General features: G+C 28.8%; 1 protein-coding gene and 1 long non-coding RNA gene across 2 annotated transcripts; one reads left to right on the top strand and one right to left on the bottom strand.

The window, feature by feature from the left end:
- The first annotated feature begins 492 nt into the window (after positions 1–492).
- Positions 493–9,426, top strand: LOC105828885 (inositol polyphosphate 5-phosphatase OCRL). Its single transcript, XM_028192952.2, has 18 exons — positions 493–821; positions 1,230–1,410; positions 2,104–2,238; positions 2,556–2,668; positions 2,752–2,894; positions 3,330–3,503; positions 4,060–4,222; positions 4,624–4,802; positions 5,015–5,236; positions 5,402–5,537; positions 6,176–6,355; positions 6,467–6,563; positions 6,660–6,797; positions 7,373–7,470; positions 7,555–7,732; positions 7,821–7,948; positions 8,036–8,147; positions 8,292–9,426. The coding sequence occupies exons 1-18, from the start codon at positions 759–761 to the stop codon at positions 8,450–8,452; spliced, it is 2,601 nt and encodes an 866-aa protein (XP_028048753.1). The 5' UTR covers positions 493–758; the 3' UTR covers positions 8,453–9,426.
- LOC118647011 lies at positions 604–1,299 on the bottom strand. Its single transcript, XR_004964341.1, has 2 exons — positions 1,211–1,299; positions 604–1,017 (listed from the first exon to the last, which is right to left on the bottom strand). It is a non-coding gene; the product is annotated as an uncharacterized LOC118647011 (long non-coding RNA).
- Positions 9,427–9,539: the final 113 nt, after the last annotated feature.

Here is a 9,539-nt window from a genome sequence, read left to right as displayed (position 1 = left end):
AACCTATTACATAGGGGGAACTTGAATTCCAATACGCCCTCGCGCTGGCGCCTTGGCGGATGGTCTGGGCGCCAGCGCGATGGCGTATTTGAATTCAAGTACCCCCTATTACATAGGGGTACTCGGAACCGTTTTGACGGTTCTATCAAATCTCGATCTCACGATTAGTGATCCGCTCTTTCCGCTTCCGCATTAGCCGCTCCATAGGACCTCAACCTTAGGCCGCTTTCACATGCGCCGTAACTTATGTCGACTAATCTCATCGTCGTAGGCCACGTTAAACCGTCTTTAACGTGCCCTGATTGGTAGACGCTGGTTATTCATGTTACACCTCGTGTGAAAGAGGCCTTAGGATGCCGTCCAATGGGGCCAGCGTATAGGCGTATGACGTAAAGGAATTACACCAATATCTTTGTTAACAAATTGGGCGTAAACTTGTGATTGGTCTAATTCCCTTACGCCATACGCCGGTACGCTGTACTCCGGTCATATGTCACTGCACTCTACGCAATTGTAGAATAGCCTGTATGCAGAAGTTTGTGCGGGGCTCTAACCCCACTTTATTATTTGTACGTAATTTTATAAAATCCGAATATTAAATTATTAAGTGTTCTCTTCCTTATTTTTATTATAAGTTTTTGACATAAAAAGTATAATAAATATACATGAAATTGTACATTATTTGAGGTAGTTATGTTTTAATTGATCTATTAACTACTCGTATATAGTAAACAATCGAGAATAAGCGTGTAGTGAAAATGTCATCCGAACCATTAGCGATAGTCCAGTCAAAATTTGTGTCGGGTGAAACTGTGGTAACTGTATCCTTTTCCAAACTCGATTAATAGCAGATACTATCTTTGCGATCGATAACAATTTACTATTAATATTTAAAACACCTTGTTTTCCAGCTTTTGCTACTTATGAATCAATAAACCATTTATTTTCATTACTTTTGCAAGTATATAAAAATTTTTAAATGGCTGTATGTGAGAGTTGAACGTCTTTAGAAAGTATCTGTATTAAAGAGAAAAAAAGAAATAAATATATAAATGTTACAACTATAGCCGATGAGATATTTTAAAGAGAAATGCACAAAGCACATGTGCGACATGTACACCGAGTTAATTAAAAGCTTTAAATGTTATTTTGTTACAAGTCATTTATTGTCTTGATTTAATTTAATTTTAAATAATTTTTTTTGTAATACCTTAACTGTATACTATCAGGCTACGGAAGCATCGTTGATACAAGGCTGGATACAGTCTTCGAGATATATAGCTCTTATTTACAAAGGTACAACTCATGCCCTAGCAATCTTTCTAACTTCAAGAACACCACCGCAAGTATACAGCGATCTCACCCTGGAAGGAATATTACCTATTGATCAAGATTTCAAATGTAGTATAGGTATTTCTCAAAGCTTTTCTATATATGATATATTATTTTGTATATATGTATGTGATTATTATATGTACAGTTATTATGCATTAATTAAAAAAAGATATTAATCTGTATTTAGAATGTACTTAGAAAGGTTAGCACAATTTTTTTCTATCCTTATTTTTTAATAATTGATAAAGATAGAATAATAAAAAAGCATATTTTGAATACAAGTCATGATCTATAGATTTGTACAGGGTATATATATTATAAAACAATTTCTTAAATTTTTTGTTGAATGAAAATTTCCAAACACTATTGTATTATATGTATATATATTTGTTTTATTTATTTATTTTACAAATATATATATATATATATATATATATATATATATATATATATATTTATATGCAAGCTTTTATTTAAAAATTATATTTTACATATATTTAATGACATTAAAATTGAGAAAGTTATTATTGTATTTCTTTTATATTGTTTGTTTTAAAAAAATATAATTAAAATTTAAAAATTAGATATGTGAATAGTTATACATAAAAAATAACTGGATAAAAAAATGTTTAACTTTGCCTATATTTTAATTAAATTTTTCATTTTAAATAGCTATATATATATTATATACATATTTATATTATACATATATATTTATTTATTATCTTTATTTATAAAACTAATTTTTTAATTAATTTTTTATTAAAGATACCAATGGAGAAGCACAGGATGGTCTTGATATATATATGAATATTACATCAAGAAAACTTCGTTTGATATTTGAAATGAAACTTGGAGAAGCAACTAGTTCTTTAGTATCAGAGTTATTTCGAGCAATAGAAGGTGTGTGTGTGTGTGTGTGTGTGTGTGTGTGTGTGTGTGTGTGTGTGTGTGCGTGCGTGCGTGCGTGCGTGCGTGCGTGCGTGCGTGCGTGCGTGCGTGCGTGCGTGCGTGCGTGCGTGCGTGCGTGCGTGCGTGCGTGCGTGCGTGCGTGCGTGCGTGCGTGCGTGCGCGTGTGTGTGTGTGTGTGTGTGTGTGTGTGTGTGTGTGTGTGTGTGTGTGTGTGTGAGCGCACACGTTTAAAAATCTAAAAATTATATCATTATAATTTTTATATAATAGATATTTATCTGTTAATTAGAGAATAATTATAATTTTAGTATATCAAATGGCTAAAAGCCCAGCATCAGAATTTTCTTGGATTGAAAAGCTAACGAAAAGTACGAGAAATTTAGCTACTGGAGGAAAAGATATACAGGATACTGCTGATTCTGTAAGTTTAGTATCTAATATCAAGGTATATAATGACAATAACGTTATAGTATAAAATAAGAGTAACAAGAAAATTTCTTACAGCTACTCAATCTTGAGAATCATGATTTAGCTATACCGAGACAAAGCATTGCCTCGGGTAGATCCCCAGTGGCTGCAAGAGAATCAGTGGTACGATATCAGATGGCTTGTAAGGAAGATGATTATACATATAGTAAAACATTTCGGTTCGTTATCCCACATTACAAATACATATTCCATTCTTGGTTTTTTTTTTGTTTTTTACTGTATCGCATTATGTCAAAAAGAATTTTTTAAGAGAGGAGAATTGTGGATAAATATTTTTTTAAATTCTTTTATCCGTTATTGTTTAAACATTAATTTTTAATTTAAAAATATATAAATATAATAATTAGTAGATGCATTTAAGCAAGAATAATTTGATATTCATGATTTTGGATTTGTTCCAATAAATTAAAATTTTTTAAAATTAAACATTTTATTTGGAACACTATTGTGACTATTGTCGTAAATAGATTTTTTATTTTGCCCGATAAATGTAAATAGCATTAGTTTTAGAAAAAAATCACCTTATTTTAATTAAATATATCATTTTTGGGTGTTATAATTATTTATATGACATAATTATTATATACTTTTAGTATACTGACTTGCTCATGGAACGTAAATGGACAACCCCCAAATGGTATTAAATTAGATCAGTGGTTGAGCGCGGATGAAGTACCACCAGACATATATGCTATCGGATTCCAGGAATTAGATTTGAGCAAAGAAGCATTTTTATTTCATGAAACTCCTAGAGAAGAAGAATGGAGGTATGATATATCGTTTATTAAGGTAGAGTAATAACTAGTTAAAAAGATTAACAGTTAAATATTAGAATGAAAACGTTTTTAATTTTTAACTTAATTTTAAATGAGTTATTTTCAATATTTAACTAAATACTATTGAAAAATATAAATTTTGACTTATCATTGTTCCTTTTTTTAAACAAAAGATTTACCTTATAAAAGAAAACGTTTTCGTATTAAAAATAATATTTCTTTGTTATTTTAATTAGACATAATATATAATAAAATATTGAATTTATTTGATCCATATTATAATTTTTTTATTATTTAAAACAATCTAATTTTAAAAATTACAACACCTAACTTAATATTAATAATACTTTTAAATTTAATTTTTAACTTATTTCTAGTGCAACTTTTTAATTAGTTAATTTCTCATTCGTATAATTTTAAGGTAACTGAATTAATTTTATAAGTAATTATCTTCAACTTAATTTTGTTTAAAATAGAAAAAAATTGTGTGTGTGTGTGTGTGTGTGTAAACTACTCAAGATTGAGTATTGTAAAAATTTTATTATAGACAAGTTATAGTCAAGTCGCTTCATCCTGGAGGTGTTTATACACAAGTCGCTCTCGTGAGATTGGTGGGCATAATGTTATTAGTATATACGCTTGAAGCTCATGTACCATTTATCGAGAATGTGTGCACTGACACAGTAGGAACGGGAATTATGGGAAAATTGGTAAGTTTTGTAACGCTCTATGTCATAATTATGTATTATTCAAACACACACACACACACACACACACACACACACATTATAATTGTTAATATAATGTAATTTTATATATGATCTATCGATTATACATATATTAAGATACTTGTATTTTAAAAATGTAATCCCTGATAAGAAAAATTTATATATGGTAAATAAAAATTGTTACAAGATATTTATTTGTGCAAAAGGCGAAAAATAATGGTAAAGACGCTTCTAAAAAAACAACACGATATCTTAAATACTAAAAAAAAGAACTAAAACTGATAAAACCTTGTTGTATCAAAACGTGTCAAAAATGCAAAAGTTCGTAATTCCAATAAATAATTAATCATTAACCGTTTTATACTGATTATAAATTTTTATAGGGCAATAAAGGTGGCGTTGCAGTAAGTTGTTGTATTCACAACACAGCCGTTTGCTTTGTTAACGCTCATTTGGCTGCACATTGTGAAGAATTTGAACGACGAAATCAGGATTATGCTGATATTTGTGCGAGATTGTCTTTCACGAAATACGTGCCGCCTAAAAGTTTTAAGGATCACGAGTATATAAGTTTTTTATGATACATATATTAATCATTATATGTATACGCAACTACATTATATTCAGGGTTACAATTAAGAAAGTTTTTCAGCTTAAAAGTAGTGAAGAAGAGTTATATGAATTTTTTCTTCATATATATATATATATATATATATATATATATATATATATATATAAAATAAGTATTTATACAAACGTGTATGTTATGTATAGCCAGATTTATTGGTTGGGAGATTTGAATTATCGGATAACGGATATGGATCCTGCGACAGCTAAGCAGTTCATTTCAGAAAACAACTACGTTCCCGTTCTAGCGTTCGACCAACTTGGACACCAACGTAAAGCGGGACGTGTGTTTCAAGGATTTCAGGAGGCCGAGATTGATTTTAAGCCTACGTATAAATATGATCCAGGTACCGACAACTGGGATTCAAGGTATCCTGAAAAATATAATTACGTATTATTGTGTAACATTATATATAATTGTTTATTATAATTGTATATGTAATTCAATTTTCGAAACGCAAACATTTATTAAGTAAATATATTCTAATGTTTTTATGAAATTTTTTTTATTTTTATATCCAACGATATATATAGTGAGAAATGCAGAGCTCCAGCTTGGTGTGATCGAATATTGTGGAAGGGAGATATGATCAAGTCAGTTAACTACAAAAGTTACCCGGAGTTAAAAATATCTGATCACAAACCTGTTAGCGCGAGTTTTGATTCTCAGGTAAATATACAAATATTAAATTTTTTTAATTGCCAAGAATATATGAATATTTTTAATAACTAAATTAAGTTAAAATTAATGTAACGTTTAAAACGTATTTAATTAATGTTGAAGTTGCACGATCGAAAGCCTAATTTACTTAAGAGTGGATTAAAGTTAAATTAACTTAAATTAAAAGTTAATTTTGAAGAGCATTATATTATATTGATATTAAATTCAAACGTTGTAATTTGTTTAAATTAAATCGCTCTAAATAGCAAAATTATTACAATATGAATCGCCAAATAAAAATATTTTATTTATAAATTGAATTTATCTGAAGTAAAAAAATATTACTTTTACGTGATTTCCGTGTGACATTTGTTCTTTTATAATTTTCTTTACCTATGTTAGTTAAATTCTTAGTTATAGAAAATTTTATTTAGAAAAAATGGGTTAATGTTTATGAATTTATAACGTTTATAATATTATAAATAACTAATTAAAATTAAACAATTTGAAATTTACCAATTATATTAAAAATTATGAATTTTTAACTTTTTAATCGATTATTATCTTTTGATTTCGTTAATCGACGTATTCCTCATCTACAAAAATGATATATATCTTATATCCTGTCGTATAATTTTCCAAAACAGATACGTATTATAGATACAGCTAAGTATCGTAAGATTCACGAGGAAGTTATGAAGAAGCTAGATAAATTAGAGAATGAATTCTTACCTCAAGTAATGGTTGATACTACGGATATTATATTTGATACTTTGAGATTTCTTGAACCTAGCAGTAAGGAACTTATTATTGCTAATACAGGCCAGGTAGAGTACATATAAATTAATTAAACTTTGTTGTGTTATGGCGCTCATAGAGAGAGGGGGGGGGACGATATATATAGTCTTTATTTTTATTCTTTATTTTTTAAAAATTAGGTACCAGTGCAATTTGAATTTATAAAAAAGTTGGACGATACAAACTATTGCAAGGATTGGTTACACATAGAACCATATACAGGTTTTATAAAACCAGGTATAAATTTATGTTTTTTCATATCTATTTGTTAAATATTTCTGCACTAACATAGGTACATTCCCTTAAGTATTTTTTTTCTCTCATAATTTTTAGGTGAAAAATGCGATATTAAACTGGAGGTGTATGTAGACAAAAGGACTGCATGTAAATTAAATTCCGGTGAAGATAAGTTATATGATATTTTAGTATTACATCTCGAGGGAGGCAAAGATATTTTTATTACTGTGACAGGTAAATTCAATACACACACTAATAATAACAACAATAAAATACAACGATACTGATGCAGTAGACAAACATTGAATTACAACATTGTTAATGTTAAATCAGCGTTACGCAATACAGATTCAGTATTAAAAAGATTGTATTAAATGTTTATATACATTTATATAAATGTATATGTAAAATAAAATGTATTAAAATCTTCAATGTCCGTTAAGTGCCTTGCAGACATTGCTGTTCAATGTTCAGGAACTTTGTTAAATATAATTATTAAATATTCAGTCTATAATGTAGATTTTATATGTTATATTTAATATAGTGTATGTATATATACAGTGTGTATGTGTGTGTTGTATTGTTGAAAAAATTGAAAGAATAATTATGTAAAATTAGTTTTAAAATTTTTATGTTTTAGTAACGTTATCAAAAAAGAAAAATCAATATTGATTCAACATTAAAAAAATATTTATACGTTAAATTGCTACATTTTGGCAACGTTCTTTCCGAAATAAAATGTTTTGTACTGTATGGGTTTATTAATTTAAAATTAACAATTAACCAATAATGCAAAGCATATATTTCAGGTACTTATGAGAGAAGTTGTTTTGGCTCCTCCATGGAAGCGTTGGTCCACATTTCCGTTCCAATTAGAGAAATTCCAGTTGGGCGATTAGTCGAATTGGTAAATATTAGCATATATAACTTTATCATTTCAAAGTATTTTTTTTAATGTAGTCTGCACTTTAAATTCGATTTTAAAAAACAGGAAAATAATAAGAACCTTTCGCAAGAACCATATCCAGTGCCGAAAGAAATCTGGCATTTAGTGGACAGACTGTATCGACATGGTCTTAAAACACCAGGGCTTTTTGAAACACCAGGTCTTCATAGTGAGATAGTAGCTATTCGTGATTGGCTAGATGAATGTAGTCAAGATTCCATGCGTATCCTTTTAATATTTTAAAATAAAATTACGATATAACATTTAACGATATATCTTTTTTTCCTTGACAGTAATTTCATTTCTCATAGCTGGTGGTGTACATTCAGTAGCGGAAGCATTACTGCTGCTTTTAGAATCTACTGCTGAACCCTTGATACCATATAATCTACATAATGTTTGTTTATCTGCAGCAACCAATTACTTACAATGCAAACAAGTAAACCAAATCAGAAATTGACATTTTACTACATGTATTATTTTCTGATTAATCAAATTCCAATCATATTATTTCGTTTATTTATAGATCGTTATGCAACTACCCGAGACTAGACGAACTGTTTTTCTCTATATCAGCTCGTTTTTACAGGAACTGTTAAGTCATACGCAGGATAACGAACTCGATGCTAAGACTCTCGGTAAAATTTTTACGTTTCCATGTATTACATCTATTTTTCTTGCTTAGTTTATCTCTTAGTTTATCGTTTTATTTTTATTAATGCCACACCTGAACATTGACAATGCTACTTTAAAAACTATAATTACATTATTTATGTACTCAGCGACGCTGTTTGGATCGATATTTTTAAGAGACCCGCCGAGAAGCAGAGACGATCGCCATCAAAGAAGTCGCGCTACTCAAATCACTTTTGATAAGAAGAAAGCTGCGTTCGTCTATCATTTCTTAGTCAACGATCAAAGCGATTTTATATTGGGTCGATAATGAACAATTTCAACACTTAAAGTTTCTAACACTAGCGGCACTACGCGAATTTTTTATTTACATACACATTTTAAAATAGAGGAGATAAAATAGATAAATCAATCTTATTGCAAATATTTTCACGCTTTTTATAATAACACAGAGGATATAGGACACATGCTTTTTTATTCGTCACAATAAAAACACTATTTTGAAAGTTGCATAGATATGACTTCAATAAGTATCTGTCATAAATAGTCGATGAAATTTTGTATAAATATTATATAATTGATTATTAAAAATAATTATTTATCAAATGCGCGTGAAAGATATTACAAATCGTTTAACTAATGGTTGTGCTAAATTTTCTAATATTTATTTTAACAGATAAATGTACCCTTAAAAAATATTAGTAATAATAATTAACAGGGGAGGTCACAGTTTTTCTTGTTCTATTTTGATGAGCTTTAACATGGTAAGTCTACATTGAAGAAAAAGTTGATCCATGTTTGAGCTTTTCATCCAATGCACTTTAGAAACATTTTGATAACAATTGATAATGTAATTTGTAAGACGTGAAGAAAAGCCCATTGTTACGCATTTTGGACCTTTAAGATTTATTTTTTTTCAATGTAGATTTATTATATTAAAGCTCATCAAAATTGGAGAAGAGTGAACTGTGATTTCTTCTTGTAACTTGTAAGTCTTAAGGCCTAAACACAATGCTAGGCAACAGGCAATAGGAACAGGAAATAAAGAAAGAGAGCAGAAGATCCTTTCTCTCTTTCATTATTTCTGTTCCTATTGCCTGTTGCCTGGCATTGTGTTTAAGCCTTTGCAGTTGACATTTTCTCTACAAAATACTTTGAATACATACACACACACACACACACACACACACACACACACATATATATATATATATATATAATCGTATGCAATAGATTTTTGTAGACGAATATCGCAATGATGAAATAAAATCTAAATATAAGCAATCGATTCATTTAAAAACAGTACAAAACATACAAATAAAATTATTTTTTTTATACAGAAAATATACAATTAATGATTGTATTAAACATTTATCGTTATTTAAATTCAAATTTCT

The sequence above is a fragment of the Monomorium pharaonis genome, chromosome 8, assembly GCF_013373865.1.
Source record: "Monomorium pharaonis isolate MP-MQ-018 chromosome 8, ASM1337386v2, whole genome shotgun sequence".
Taxonomy (NCBI): domain Eukaryota; kingdom Metazoa; phylum Arthropoda; class Insecta; order Hymenoptera; family Formicidae; genus Monomorium; species Monomorium pharaonis.
Note: the sequence above shows the minus strand (reverse complement) of the source record. Positions and strands in the feature narration are given on the sequence as shown.

Bases quoted from the DNA above. Each gene is read 5' to 3' on its own strand.
- LOC105828885 (XM_028192952.2), top strand. From the start codon at position 759: ATGTCATCCGAACCATTAGCGATAGTCCAGTCAAAATTTGTGTCGGGT. The intron at 6,356-6,466 runs GTAGAGTACATA...TTTAAAAATTAG, and splicing joins TTATTGCTAATACAGGCCAG to GTACCAGTGCAATTTGAATT. The intron at 7,949-8,035 runs GTAAACCAAATC...GTTTATTTATAG, and splicing joins ATTACTTACAATGCAAACAA to ATCGTTATGCAACTACCCGA.